General features: G+C 43.3%; 1 protein-coding gene across 9 annotated transcripts in view; it reads right to left on the bottom strand.

The window, feature by feature from the left end:
• The window catches only part of LOC108900072 (protein Aster-B), a 66,450-nt gene that overhangs the window by 24,206 nt on the left and 27,755 nt on the right, over positions 1–14,489 (bottom strand). For 6 of the 9 annotated variants that reach the window (XM_018700894.1, XM_018700895.1, XM_051068396.1 and 3 more), the window contains 8 exons: positions 13,860–13,944; positions 11,251–11,354; positions 9,430–9,525; positions 8,593–8,673; positions 6,795–6,910; positions 6,123–6,312; positions 5,313–5,499; positions 5,029–5,172 (listed from right to left, as the gene is read on the bottom strand). In XM_018700894.1, the coding sequence (XP_018556410.1) occupies positions 5,029–5,172; positions 5,313–5,499; positions 6,123–6,312; positions 6,795–6,910; positions 8,593–8,673; positions 9,430–9,525; positions 11,251–11,354; positions 13,860–13,944 (1,003 nt within the window). The remainder of the gene's footprint in view (positions 1–5,028; positions 5,173–5,312; positions 5,500–6,122; positions 6,313–6,794; positions 6,911–8,592; positions 8,674–9,429; positions 9,526–11,250; positions 11,355–13,859; positions 13,945–14,489) is intronic. The other 3 variants (XM_051068397.1, XM_018700899.1, XM_051068395.1) reach the window with 2 other exon arrangements.

Genomic DNA, 14,489 nt, shown 5'->3' with positions numbered 1-14,489 from the left:
CCGCTGGGTTCTCTGATGTCTCCACGTAGCGCCAGGCCTGGCTATCAGTCAACTCTTGAATTTCTGCAATACGGGTTCCTACAAACACCTTAAAGCGGCAGGAGTCTGACTGAATCCAAGCAAGAACAGTTGTGGAGTCCGTCCACATGACCACTCTGGATATCTCCAAGGTTAACTCTTGGGTTAGCATGTTTGCAAGCTGTGCACCTGTAAGTGCAGCGCACAGCTCCAACCGTGGCATAGAGAGCTGGCGTTTGGGGGCTACTTGGGACCGGGCTGTCAGGAAAGCCACCTCCACATGCCCATCTGCGTCTTCCGTGCGTAGATATCCAACGCTGCCATATGCACGTTGAGACGCATCACAGAAGATGTGGACCTCCCGCTTATTGGTTGCATGGTCCATGGCTGGACTAATGTAGCAGCGAGGCAGTCTGATGTTGTCCAAGTACTGTAACTCATTCTCCCAATCTTGCCACGCTGTGAGCAGCTCGCCAGGCATCAGAGGGTCGTCCCACTCCCGCTTCTTCGCCCATAACTGCTGAACAAGCACCTTGGCCCTCGTAGTATAGGGTGTGAGGAACCCTATGGGTTCGTATTGGCTGGCCAATACCTTGTAGATGTTCCTCATGGTGGCAGGGGAGCACTCCAGCGGCCGTGACTTATACCGCAGCGTATCTGAGTGGCATAACCAACACAGCCCCAGGGCAGGTTCATGCGGATCCAGGACGGTGTGATTAACAACTGTTCACTACTCTCTGACCTGATCTCCTTAGGCAGGTGGCTGATGGTATCTGGCATGCTGCTGGCCCACTGTCGCAGCTCAAAGCCTCCTGCCAGTAACAGCCCCCTCAGCTGGTCTGTGACATCTCTGGCCATATCTGGAGTAGGGAAGCTCTGTAGCCAGTTGTCCACATAAAAGTGGTTCTCAACAGACTCATGCACTGCATTTCCTGGGAGGGTGTTATCATGTACATGCCTCTGTAGTGCGTATATGGCGCAGCATGGGGAACAAGTAGTCCCGAAGGGGAGGACCTGCCACTCGTACACTCTGGGTTGGGAATCTCTCTGTAGATCACACCAGAGGAAGCGCAGCAGAGGGCGGTCTTCAGGCAGCAACCTCACCTGGTGGAACATTGCCTTTATGTCACTGCTGACGGCAATGGAATGTTCCCTGAACCGCAGCAGGACACCTAGAAGAGATGCACCCAGGTTCGGGCCAGACAGCAGTAGCTTGTTGAGGTTCTTATCCCTATAAGTATAAGAACAGTTGAATACAATCCGATGTTTCCCGTTGTGGGTCACCAGGTGATGGGGAATAAACCACGACTCCTCTGAAGCCTTCACCGCTTCCCGGCTAACTTCAGAGACGTAGCCTGCTTCCTTCAGCTTCATGATCTCTGCCTGATATGCTTCTGCTATGCTACGGGCATATTACTAACCCGCAATAGGGGGGTGGCATATCTGAGGACTCCATCCACCTCCACTCTTCTAGTCTTTGCCTCTAGAAGATTCATGGCCTCTTGGTCTCTCTTTGACCTCATCACCAGTTTCTCATTTCTGTATGGCAGAGTGTCCAGTTGCCAGAGCTTCTCTACCTGACGAAAGAGTTCAGCCGCAGGGGACGTGGCGGCCACGAACAAACACTGAGGTGGGCGGTTGCACAGTTGGAAAGACTTGACTGGTCCTTGCAGCGACCAACCAAGCCTGGTCTTTACCGCAGCTGGGCCCCCCGGCAGGCCAAGACGAACAGGTTCAATAGGAGTCACCAGGTGCGGACAATCTGAGCCTATCAAGAGGAGTGGGTGAACTGCTGTGAACTGCTGCAGGGGGAGTGTCTTGAGGTGCTTATATCTGCACTGAAGCCTCTTCACTGGGTAAGAGTGTTCAGCAAGGCCTAATCCGCCTGCAGTGAAGGCATTCTTGATCGTAAATGTCTTTGTTGGTTGACCAGTTGGGGAGATTTTGAATGTTACTGATGAGCCATGTACTGTTTTCACATCCTGCCGAACTGTTCTCAGGGTGAGGCTCTCTGGGGTTCCCCGAAGCTGCAACTTCTGAACGGCCTCCTGGAGGAGAATCGTCCTCTCTGAGCCATCATCTAATATGGCGTATGTCTCCAAAGTGTGGTCGCCATTGCGCAATAGCACCTTACTGACCTTCAAAAGGACCTGATCACAGCCAACACGACGATCCAGATACAGAACATCTGTGGCTGACTTCAACTCTGCACCAGTGCCGTTCCCTGTTGTGAGCTCATTCCTGCCAGGCCGGAGATTCACCTCATGCAAGGCCTCAAGGTGCTTCCCCTTGCACGTCTTGCATAGGACTCTCAACCTACACTGGGCAGCCTGATGGTGTCGGCCACAACGCCAGCAACGGTTGTTGGACTTCACCCAGGCCGTCTTCTGCTCCTTAGTTAGTTGTTTGAAGTTCAAGCACTGGTCCAGGAAGTGCTGCGTATTGCTACAGTAGGGGCAGTAGGCTTTGGGCTTTTCTGGGGTTCCTTGGTGATCTGAGACTTCAGCTGGACTCACTTGACGATCTGTGTCATGGGCAGTACCATGCAACACATTCATGGTCTTCCTACTGGCTCTCTTATCCTTGTCACACTCTTTCCTCACCCCGCTTCTCCCTCTCTGGACATCCTCTATCTTGTCGAACCGGTCTCCATCCTCTTGGATTTCCAGCTCATAGTCTAGCCACTCCACAAAGTCCATCAAAGACGGGATTCCCGCCTTCCAGGGGTGAAGATGGCGCCGGAAGGTGGCGCGGAGATCTTGGGGGAGCTTCCTCAAAAGTCTGGCCACATGAGACCCACACTTTAACTCTATGCGTCCATCTTCACCAAGCTGCTCCAACATCCCAACTAGAGCTCGGACTCTCAGAGCAAACTTCCCGAATGCCACGGTGTCGCCAGCTCGGATGGTGGGCTCTTCCATGAGCTCTGCAATCCGCTGTAGAGACAGCTGGTGGGGCTGACCATAGTGCTTGGTTAAGGAGGCCATAGTGTCGGAGTACGGAAATGAGGAGTTACTATAGGAATCAGCTATCAGGAGAGCCTCTTCGAACTTAAGGTGGTCACAGAGCACTTGATACTTGAGCATCTCCGTTGCATCAGCAGGAAGAATATTATCGAGTGCAAGCTTCAGTCTGGAAAACTCTCTGGGGTCACCCCTTGTGAACTTAGGGATAGACGGCGTCGGGCCCCTGTATGTCCTCTCATTGCTGTTTGGCAGTGGCACTGCTGAAGTTAACCGTTGTGGGGGTGCAACTGACGGCGTCACACTATTATATTTTGGTTCTGACAGCATGGATGGGGCTGGTGACAGTCGTGCTTCCAACTGCTGCAGACGTTCTCTAAGGTCCTCCACAACATCAGCAGGTGGCCCTAAGGCTCTAGGCTGGTCTCTTGGTGGCTCATAATCATCATCGGGGAAGGCTACTGGTGGGGGAGGCAGCGGCCAGTCATCGTCGGCTATATTTCTGTCTGGTACTACGGGCAGACGGTGCAGCTGTGCGGGCTGGGAACTGGTAGGTGCTGTACCACTCCTGTCCATCTGTCGTCGCATTTCTGTCACCATCAGCTGTAACCTTCTGTTCTCCTCTTGTATTTGCTGCAACACATCCATCATTTCAGGTGGGCCCTGACATGGCCGTGGTGTACTCACATAGACAGGTGCTGCAGCTCCAGTATGACTGAGAGATGTCTCTGTGAGCTCAGCAGGATAATAAGTATGCTGTAGCGAGCGCTGGGTGAGGGGTGTCATCTCGGCAATTCCCTCTCTACTTCTTCTCCATTCAATCTCCTCTGGTGCAGCGGAGGTGCATGGTGGGTAGCTCACAGCCTGTGGGAGGGTGTACCCTTCATAATCATCCATCCATCTTGGTTGGCGTGGTCGCCGGCGTGGACGTATATCTTCACTTGGGGGAACCTGAGCCATTTCACTTCGTAATCACCTTATCCGGCTCGAAGGACCATATGTGGCGGAGGTTCCAATTAGTAAACTGGCTTCTCTGATTTGTGATCGCGAAGTGTACGTCGGTCAGAACGCATCCAAAGTTCCCCCAAGACTTAGATAAAAATGATGAAGGAAACAATCAATCCCTTTTCTGGTGCTTTAATCCAGTGGACAGCATACATTAAAGAGGTGTGTGTGTGTATGTGTGGTTCTGAAATAAACCAAACAATAACAAATATTATTTACTTGACTAGAACATACTATCTGGAATAATAATAATAAAATTATCCTTTGCATGAAAATATATGAACATCATATAAAGAAGGAATACACGTGCTAGAAATATTACTCATAGCACTGGATAGAACCAAATCAGTAAACATATGAACAAATAAAATATACAACAATATAATTACATCCAGCAAATAACAGTCTAACTCACGTTTCTCTGGACGCACACTGAAACACAAACGGCAGCTCAACGATACAAAGTAGCAGGCTTAACTTCTGCTGCCGGCAATACACACGTCAGTCTCTTCTTCCCTCTCTCAAAAACAGCGGCACTCAGCCCGATTGTGCGGAATAGCACCCCTAGTGGCTGGAGCCGGTTAAGTCACCTGTTCTGTCATGCAGCCTTCAGAACAAAATGAGTACCTAATATGAAAATACTCTTACAGTAGTTTGAAGATAATTAAGTGCATCAAAGTGTTCTAACCATATAGCAGTATCTATACAGTAGGTCGGGGTTTTATTTATTTATTTATTTATTTATTTATAATGCGCTACACACCAACAGATAAGAATGTGCTGATATGGGGTCAGATAAGAGTGAGATAAGACACTGTCTGATAAGTCAGACAGTGGTATTTACATACATGATCAGTTTGTCCTCATTCTGTCTTGATACAACAGTGTAACGCTTGTGAAGTTGCACTTTATTTGAATCTGAGGGAATTGGAGTATCCCACGAAAAAGAAAAAAACCATAAGCCACTGAGGAGAACAAGAAAGATGAATTTCTACTCAGCAAGAAGAGGCGAGAGGAGGTGTTTGTTCTGTAATGAATTTACCTGAAAACCTCCTCTGTGCCCGAAAATCCTTCATGAACTCAGACTCAGTGAAAAGTAAGTCATACATCTTGTCCACACCAAACTTATACAGCCTGTTGATGTATTGCCTGCCACTCAGGTCCTGGTGGAAAGCCTGCACCTCACCTGCACAAAACAGTGTTTCTGTGTGAGTGTGTTGTGGGTTAAAACAGATTAGATTAAAACAAGGTTATATAGAGAGGAATAATTGTATGTCTAAAATAGATTTTTGATGTCTTTGTGTGTGACAGGATGATATCACACACCTTCATCATGAGTCCCAGATGAGTCACTAAGCTCAGTTGGCAGGTCCTCATTGTCATTGAGGTCCAGTAAAGGTGAAGGAGCTTGGCTGCTGTGCTGGCCACTGCAGTCCTCAGAAGTGGGGAGAATCAGGAAGTCTGCATCAGGTAGAGGGCTGGATGCATCCTCCACAGGGGACAGGTCACACTGCTGGACCAGGAAGAGCCAACAAGATCAACCAATACCACTGCAGCATAAAAACAGGAATCTCCACGTCACTGCCAATTAATTGGTTGTTAGGATGTTTTACTCTGATGTGCATTTTCCTGTCCCTTGCCACAGAAAAATAGTGCTAAAATCTGTGTGTCTGTTGGATTGCCAAATGCACATGTCACAATTGTCTTATGCACACATGGAGATCTCTTCTCACAGTCACTTCCTATCCAATGTGATGAAGCTTGAGAGGATCTGTCTGGAAAAATGGGAGAAACTGCCCAAATCCAGGAGAGCAAAGCTTGTAGAGACTTAGCCAAGAAGACTGGAGGATATAATTGTTTCCAGTTTGTCATTATGAGTTATTAAATGTAGATTTGTGGGGAAAGATGACAACTTTCTCCATTTATACTCAAATCTACAACACAATACAGGTGTGCAAAAAGTTAAGGGGTCTCAATACTTTCTGAATATGCTGTATAGATGTGTAACTGATTTATTCTTTCTACTTTGACCACACTTGATATGTGAAATCAGGTTTGATAATGATTGTGTTGAATAATGTTAAATGTTATTAATTACTTGAACATTCACATTCAATGGGTGTCCAACCTACTCACAGGGACTGGAGAGTCAGTGCTGGGCAGCTCTGGTGGAGCATTAATGCGGAAGGCTTTGCGGGGCAGGACGGAACTGACATCAGGCTTAGTCTCAATGTTCTTGGTGAGAGTGTTACCGTTGGTGTTGTGCTCATTGTTTTCCTCTAAAGTCAGCTCTTCACAATACCTGCACCATGGAGACGGACAGCAGCTGTAGGTCAAGATTACCAGCTTGCTGCACACTGCCTGCACTGGGCTACACATATGCATGAGCATGGGTGTGATGAAGGCGATCATGGTATTTAATTTTCTTTACTGATTCTCCTAAAAGATGGACACCAATGTGTGGAATGCAGGTTTAAAAATCTAAATCTCTTACAGGTGACTTTCTAGTTCTTTCTTGGTGTTATATATGGTATTTTTAAAATCCCTCCCTTCTTCTGCATGGAGATTTAGAGAAGTTTCAGAGAGTTTTTAAATGCACCATCTTTTTAGATATCATTAATATGTTTATACTTAGAAAATCTAAAACTCTGACTTTGATTAGACTATTTAATTAACTTTAAGTTTTTTTTTTTCGTTTTGTTTTACACTAGAAATATTTTCATGACAAGGAAGGAAAGTGTAAACTGAAATGGAACATATGATGGATGCACTTTGAATGGGATTTTTATGGTTGCATTTAAAACTCACCCCATTGTGTTTAAGTCCACATCAGGGGGGACATAGTCCTCATCATCACTGGTTAGACCAAGCTCATTACCGTAACACTGATGGACAAAGTGCCACAGCTCTTTTGGACATAAAGGCTGAGAGAGGAAGGAGTGAGAGAGGAGAGGAAGAAAAAGACATGTAGAGTTATCAAATGTATGGTGGGGAAGGCAGAATGAGACAGATGAGAAATATATAACAGAAGTTCATCAAAGCAAAAACTGGGCAGCAGGTAACAATGACATATTTTAAAACTCCATTTGTAATCTCAATTTATGATAAGAAACAAAGTGCACAAGTGTAGTCTATAACAGGTGATTTTGCGCACACTTTTTGGAACTTTAAAATTATGTGATTTTGGGAAGAGAGTGAAAGTTACAAATAAACCAATCTTAATTACAGCCTGATCTTTGAAACTATGTACTCTAGTACTTGGAAAAATGTCAATAAAAAAATGATGAAGACCAAGCTTACACACAGACTGGTGGATAGGGAAACGGTCGAACAGATAACAGTCAACAAGTGACTACATACAGGTGGCAGGCAAGGTAACAGGAATGAGTCCACAACATGAACAGCACCAAGAGGTGTTTCCCTTTGAGACATGAGCAAATGATCTGACAGAGGAAAAATGGTTGGTATAAATACTGGAAGTATACTGGGACGTTCCAGTGATGGGAAATAGGAAACAGGTTAGCAGGTGGATCTAGGAACAGAAAGAAAGTCCGGGACATCTGGTGGGCAAGTACAGTATGGCAGGAATCATGACTGGAGCAATGGAAGCAAAGGTTGAATAAACTGAATTGTATGGAGCATGTAATTAAAGATAGATATTTATTTACAAAAACAGACTTCTGTAATATGAGCTAATTCAACTCAGATGTATTATAGGTCTGGACATAAACTGGATTTTATTGTATGTTCTAGTTGTTCCAAACTTCTTCCATGTAGGAATTGTGGAGCTCACTGTTTTCTTGGGAGCACAGCAGTATTTTATGTAGCCTTCCCCAGATCTGTGCCTCAACACAACCCTGTCTCTGAGCTCTGCAGACAGTTCCTTTGACCTCATGGTTTAGTTTTTGCTGTAATATGCATTGTCAGCTATGATGCCTTACATAGACAGGTGTAAGCTATACCAAATCATTGTTTAACCACAGGTGGACTCCAGCATCTACAAGTCCAAAGACATGCAGGTTGACTGGTGACCTTAAACTGCCCATAGGTGTGAATGTGAATGTGAATGATTGTTTGTCTCTATATGTCAGCCCTGTGATAGACTGGTGATCTATCCAGGATGTACCCCGCTTGGATTGGCTCCAGTCCCCCACAACCTGAAGGAAAAGTGATATGCTAATGGATAGAAATTGACATTTTTATAACCTCTTGATTTGCTTATACATTAGTTTACACCATGTTTAACCTCTCTGCTGCTATAACCTATTTTTCTCCTATTTTTTCTGCTTTCTCAGTGAATACATGTTTAATACCTGAGAGCTTCTTTCACTTGATTATAAAGTTCACTTTGACAGACATGTTTCAGTCAGAACTCCATGAAACATTTTGATTTTAGCACACTTGCTGGTCTGAATCTATGCACAAAGATTCAGACTGTATTTCCTATGTGTTTATTGGACAAATTAATGTTAATTGAGAATATATTGATTACTATTCTGCTACTTCAGAAGCATGATGATGGCATGTCTGATAAAATTTTAATGTAGCAAATGTAACTGACATCAGCAGCACTCCTGTCAAATGCAGACACTATAGTCAGTCTCACCTTTTCTAGGAGAGCGTTCTGCCACAGTCTGAACATCATCATGTATGTTCGGTCCCTCGCTCCAAATGAGGTGAAAAAGTGCTGAGAGAAGAGCACAGTTCACAGTTAGACAAATAGTTAACAGCTGAAAAAAATTGGCCAACCTATTAAGTCAGTATTAAGTGGATGTTGAGTCTGCTTTGGCTCATTATCTGGTTATAGAAGACAGCCTCTATTCACTTTCACTTTCATTACTGAATCTAGAATTTGCTGCTCTAAACACACCTTTGGTGATTGTGGTCAAAAAATTCTGTTTTCATCTATCCTGAACCTTCCTGCGGGCCATTTGCAGTCATGTAACTGCCCAAACTTTTACAGATGCCACAATTACGGCTTTTTATTTTTAGTTCAAGTAAATAACTGCTGAGCATTAACATGTGAAGAAAAGCTCACTTTTGTTTTCTACAGAATTTACTTCTTTTCACTTCAACAAAATGTGGGGTTTCCCAAGGATGTCCAAACTCTTGTATAAAGAAGAGTATGACATTATGAAAAAGTATTTTTAATAAAGTGATTTATGCAAACTAAAGTCTACTGAATGTAGGAACACAAATACATAGAGTTGTTCTCTCTAGTGTCAACTTGCCAGACAAATGGTTGCATCTACATTCTAAATTGCAACTTATCATCATCACAAGTCTACAATACTGTACTACATTATACTACTATAATACTATACTATAAACATTTCAACTTGTGACTGTGAACATCACAAGGTGTAATATTAACATTTTAAATGACCTGCCCTGTGATTGCACAGTAGTGTATATGAAAGGTAATGATGTGGCTCTTGGCTACCTTTTCATTGTCAGTGCACAGCTGGATGGCATTGGGGATGAGACGAGCTGTCTTTTCCTTGGTCATGGTGCAGATGTCCTTCAATCGAACCATCAGCTTGATAGTAAAGAGCAGATGCTGTCACTGCAGAGATTGATGATCACTCACCAAAGCATATCCAGTGAAATAAAACAATACATTTTCTATGTTCTTATACTGAGCCCTTGTATTACATTTTCAGTAATCTCTTGTTAACTAACCAACTACTATTTACTCTCAAAAATTAAATTCAAAATCAAAATCTATATATTATATATTAAAATATGTCTCTTTGACTCATCCTGTACCCCAGTCAAATAAGATTTTGGGGCTAAACATTTATATAAAACCACTCCTGACCATTTGTGTGTGGGTTGTAGGACCAGTCAGTATATAATGTTTCTTCCACTGCATCTTCCCTGTGTTCCCCTTTGTCTCCGCATTCTGTGTCTCTCTGTGAGTATGTGTGTGTGGGTGCAGCTTACTCACCTGGTTCCTGGCTCAAACTCCACACTTGCTTGTGATCAACTCATCTAGTCTCCTGCTCAAATAGCTCAGCTCACCTTCCACTCATCACCAGATTGTTACAGCTCACTGTGCTAATGGTTACAAGTTTTCTCTCCCATATTGCTCTGGTGCATTTGCTAATCTGTGTCTCCTGTGCCTAAGGGGTTCTGTGCCAGCCCTGTTGCTCTGCTCCTGCCGCTTACACTCACCTCAGCCTGCAACCAGTCATCCTCCTGCCACCTTCACCAGTCAGACTCTGCCATACCCCCTCATCTTCACCTGCCTATCCCTATATGTCTGTGTTTGGGTCCAGTTTATAAGCCAATCCTTAACTGTTTTTGTGTTATATGAAGTGAATGTGGTTGTTTGTAATGAGCTAATTAGCCTGGCTAGCTCTGATAAACTAGCAAAACGTGTGGCTGCTGTTGTGGTTCTCGTGGGGCACATAAGGTAATTTGTGTGTATTTGTGGTTAAACTAGTGCATTTTGAATTTGTAAATGGAAAAACAATGTACAGTATTTTGACTTTTACAAAATAGAAGAGACATTTTTTCTCTACTTCTCTAGTTCTGGATGTTTTGCTGTTCAAAAGGGGAGGTAGGCAAGTCATCTAAAGGAAATGTAGCTAATAAGGATCCAATATTATTTTAAATGCACTTTTGAGATTGCAGATATTGTTTTTGGGCCAAGACTGGTTAAAATCATCAACAACTTTGACACCTAAAGGAACAGTTTAGATGGAAAAGATCCCCAAGAAGAAAAAAGAACTGGTAAGTGGATATTATAGTTGTGATTAATAACATCCTTCCTTTTATGGATAAGAAAGAGTAGACTACACTAAGAAGATAGACTAGCAGAGCAATACCATAGTAGGAGTCTTCAGCTTTGAGAATCAGGTGGCAGAAACTTTGTGAAGAACGTGATTGAGGTTAAACTAACTAATGTCTCCCTTATCCTCCTCCTAACAACACAAGCAAAGTAGGTGTGTGTTGGAGACCAAAAATCTTCTACAGCTCTGTATCATGCTGTGTTCACTTAGCTATGCCCACCAGATCAATTCAAGTCTTAAAGATTTGGTCAAATTTCTTGTGTAACTATACCATGGCCACAGATTTAGATTCACTCTGAAAACCATAACATTGCAAAAGCTAATGCTTTAATCACTGTTTCACAGTTACTTAAAAATGTTGAAGTGTGGAAAAGTGATGAGTACTTTATATGTAAGATAAACATCATACCACAAGAAGTACACCCAAATACACAGTGGGAGCTTTCCAGTGAGATTAGTGTCCTCACCAGGGTTTCCCATCGGAAGATATTGCTGTAGAAACAAATCCAGTTCTCTGACAGATAGAGGCGTCCCTGCAGGAGGATATCCCGCTGAAGTGCACAGGAATAGTCTAGAAGGAATTAAAGGTCAAAGGTCAAGAAATGACAACTGTGTTGTCTAATATTGTGCATCACTGCTCCAAAGGGCACAGAAAGTGCTTTCTCCAGTCCATAGCATTTCATAGCAAGTGATGGTGCTCTGCTTTGATAGTGTTTGGTAGCTGAATGCGCGGTGCATTTTTTTTAATCCTATTAAGAGTTTACTGTTTATTGTTTATTTTTTTTATTCTATTCTCTATACCTGTTTGCAAGCAGTTGTTTGCAAACTGTCCTGTGTGCTGCTTCTGTCTGTATAAGCTGCTGGAAACTTAATTTCCCTGAGGGAGTCATCCCAAGGGATCAATAAAGAGTAGTCTAAGCACTTTGACCGAGATGCAGCTCTAGCTGCCCTTGGGGTTTCTGTCACAGACAACAGAACTGTTTCAGTGGAGTGGCCACTTAAAGCCAGACTGATTTGGATCAAGGAGGGAATTCCATGAGAGGAATTCTGAGACCTGTTTGAGAACCGCCCTTTCAATTGCCTTAGATAAAAATGGGAGTAGTGACCAGGTGATAAGTCTCAACTTGAGCAGGGTCAAAAGAAGGCTTTTTGAGCAGAGGTGTAAAATATAGTTAGTGGAGAGTGCAGGAGGTGTAGCAGTATTATCTGGTTCAATCCAAGTCTCAGTTAGTGCAAGAAGATCAAGGGATAGCTGGTTTGCATAGCCAGGAATTAAGTCAGCTTTGTACACTGCAGACTGGCTGTTCCACAACCCAACAGAGAAGCAAGCACATGTGGTTGAGGATTGCTGTGATGACCTAAGGTTTGCCAGACTTTCTTTGCCTATTGGTACAGTAATACTTTCTGTGTTTACCAGAGACAACCGGAATAGAATGGAGGCACATAGCTATAATACTAAGAACAAACAGAGATTAAAGCTACAAGCAGCACTGAATGGGCCCTTGCACCCTGCGCCTGTCGGGGGACCCGTGGCCATTCAATTCTGCAACTGAGAAGGAATGAGTCTGAAGTCCCTTACTGCCCCCATCAGGTGGTGCTATGACTATACCTGAATACTGGCATGTAAATGTGTTCAGGCCATGACTTTTAGCAAGCATGTAAAGTTTGGGGCAGACTGGACAGTGCATGCGAGAGTTACAACTGCACAACGCCCTCACAGCAAGGGCATCCCATGAAGACTCACAGTCACCATTATAATCTTAATTCTTGTCTGACCACATTTGAGGTGAATCAGATCAACCCAATTAACACATCTATTCTGCCCTCACTAGGATGTAAAGATGATTTCCAGCTTGGCAGATAGATAAACAGGTTCTTCAATAAACATCCAGGAGTCAGCAGGTGGATTTTATGCAGATTTACTTGAAGAAACACTGAATAAATGATACAATATGTACAGCATTTGCTTCTTTCATTTAGTAAACAAATGGTAAGTTATTAAATTATACAAACAACTACACACAAACGTGTGTTGCTAATTAACCATTACAACTACCGATTAGATTAATTCTAACTTTACATTGAAAACGCCATAGGCGGGCTAGCGCGTTAGCATTGCTCCCGTTTTTAAGTTCGTCAGACAAACCATGAACTTTTTAAACAAACTATCACAGGTAACGTTAATATAAAATGTACTCACAGACATATGTTCAGCAGAGAAAAAATTAATAACAGGAGAAAACAACAGCTTCACCTCAAGGAAAAGAACTACAGCAACATCACAGGAATAAACAGTACAACGATCACCCCTGTCTCTTAAAGGGGCAGCACAACATCATTTCCTATTGCCAATAGGTGGCGCTATGATTATATCTGTATATTGGCACGTAGATGTGTTCAAGACAAGTCTGTTGTCAAACCTGTGAAATTTGGGGCACAGCAGACAAAGTATGTGTGAGTTACAACAACTTTCTGTTTAATGGTGAAGCATTGAAATTCGCCATGATGACACAGCAAGGGCATCCCATGAAGACTCACAGTCACCATTATGCTGACCAAGTTTGAGGTCAATATGATAAAAACTGTAGGAGGAGTTTGATCAAATACAACATCTCCAAATGCCAAAAAATGGCCAAAAACGAGCAAAAGTTTCAAATTAAAATTTAAATGGCAGACTTCCTGTAGGTTTGAGGCCATGCTGGCAAGAGACTTTTTGGTGTGTCTCAGCATGTTACATAACGCCTCCGAATTTTGTTCACCTCAGACAAACTAAGCCCAATAGCAAGGGGGTTTTAAGTATGTCCAAGGGAACGTTATGGAGCCATTTTATGGTGCCAATGAATGAGACCCCTATCAGATGTCAATTTTCACCAGGTCTGATCTGTGTGCAAAGTTTTGTGAGTTTTTGAGCATGTTTAGGCACTCAAAAATGCTATTTTAGCGTCACAAGAATAATTCTTATGATTACAATAGGGCCTTTGCACAAAGTGCTGGGGCCCTAACAATTAGATAACGAGAGGTAATAGAACGATTACCTTAAGATGAGGGTATGCTTGTCTGCGTGGCTTAGACTCACCCACAATGAGGCGCTCAGTGTCAGGCAGCTGCTTGAACAGCTTCCTGAAGTCTTCATTGCGTTGCTTGTAGGTGGGACTCAGTACCTGCAGAGAAAGTATAGGAACAACAATAGAAAATGTGTCTCTGTACACTTGCACACAAAACACCCACATAGGCAGAAAATAATCTTTCACTATTTTTCCATGCTGGCCAGAAAACTCAACTTTGAAAAATTTGTATTCAAAAATTGCATGAATGTAGATGTCCTTAAATTTCAGCAAAAATGCTAAAATATTAAAGCTGCAAGCAGCATCAATCAGGCCCTCACGCCTTCACACATGTCGGGGTGTTTGGGGGATGTATGTACACTGCGTGACTGAGTAAAACATATTGCTTATGTTGTACCAGCTCCTGTGTCCACTATGCAGCCCTAGAAAACACACCAAACATACATTATGTTGGTGTGTATCAACTGAAGACCAGACCATGAAAATTTCATGTGAATTAAATGATGATCGTCACGCAAGATTTACTTCCTGTTACCAGAAAGTGGTGCACCAACTTCCTGTTTGATGGTGAAACATTGAAATTCAGTGACTCACAGTCTTCACAACAAAACATTATCATGGTCTTAATGCTTGTCTGACCA

This window comes from Lates calcarifer, unplaced genomic scaffold (assembly GCF_001640805.2).
Source record: "Lates calcarifer isolate ASB-BC8 unplaced genomic scaffold, TLL_Latcal_v3 _unitig_4509_quiver_412, whole genome shotgun sequence".
Lineage (NCBI taxonomy): Eukaryota > Metazoa > Chordata > Actinopteri > Centropomidae > Lates > Lates calcarifer.
This window is presented reverse-complemented; position numbering and strand designations above follow the sequence as displayed.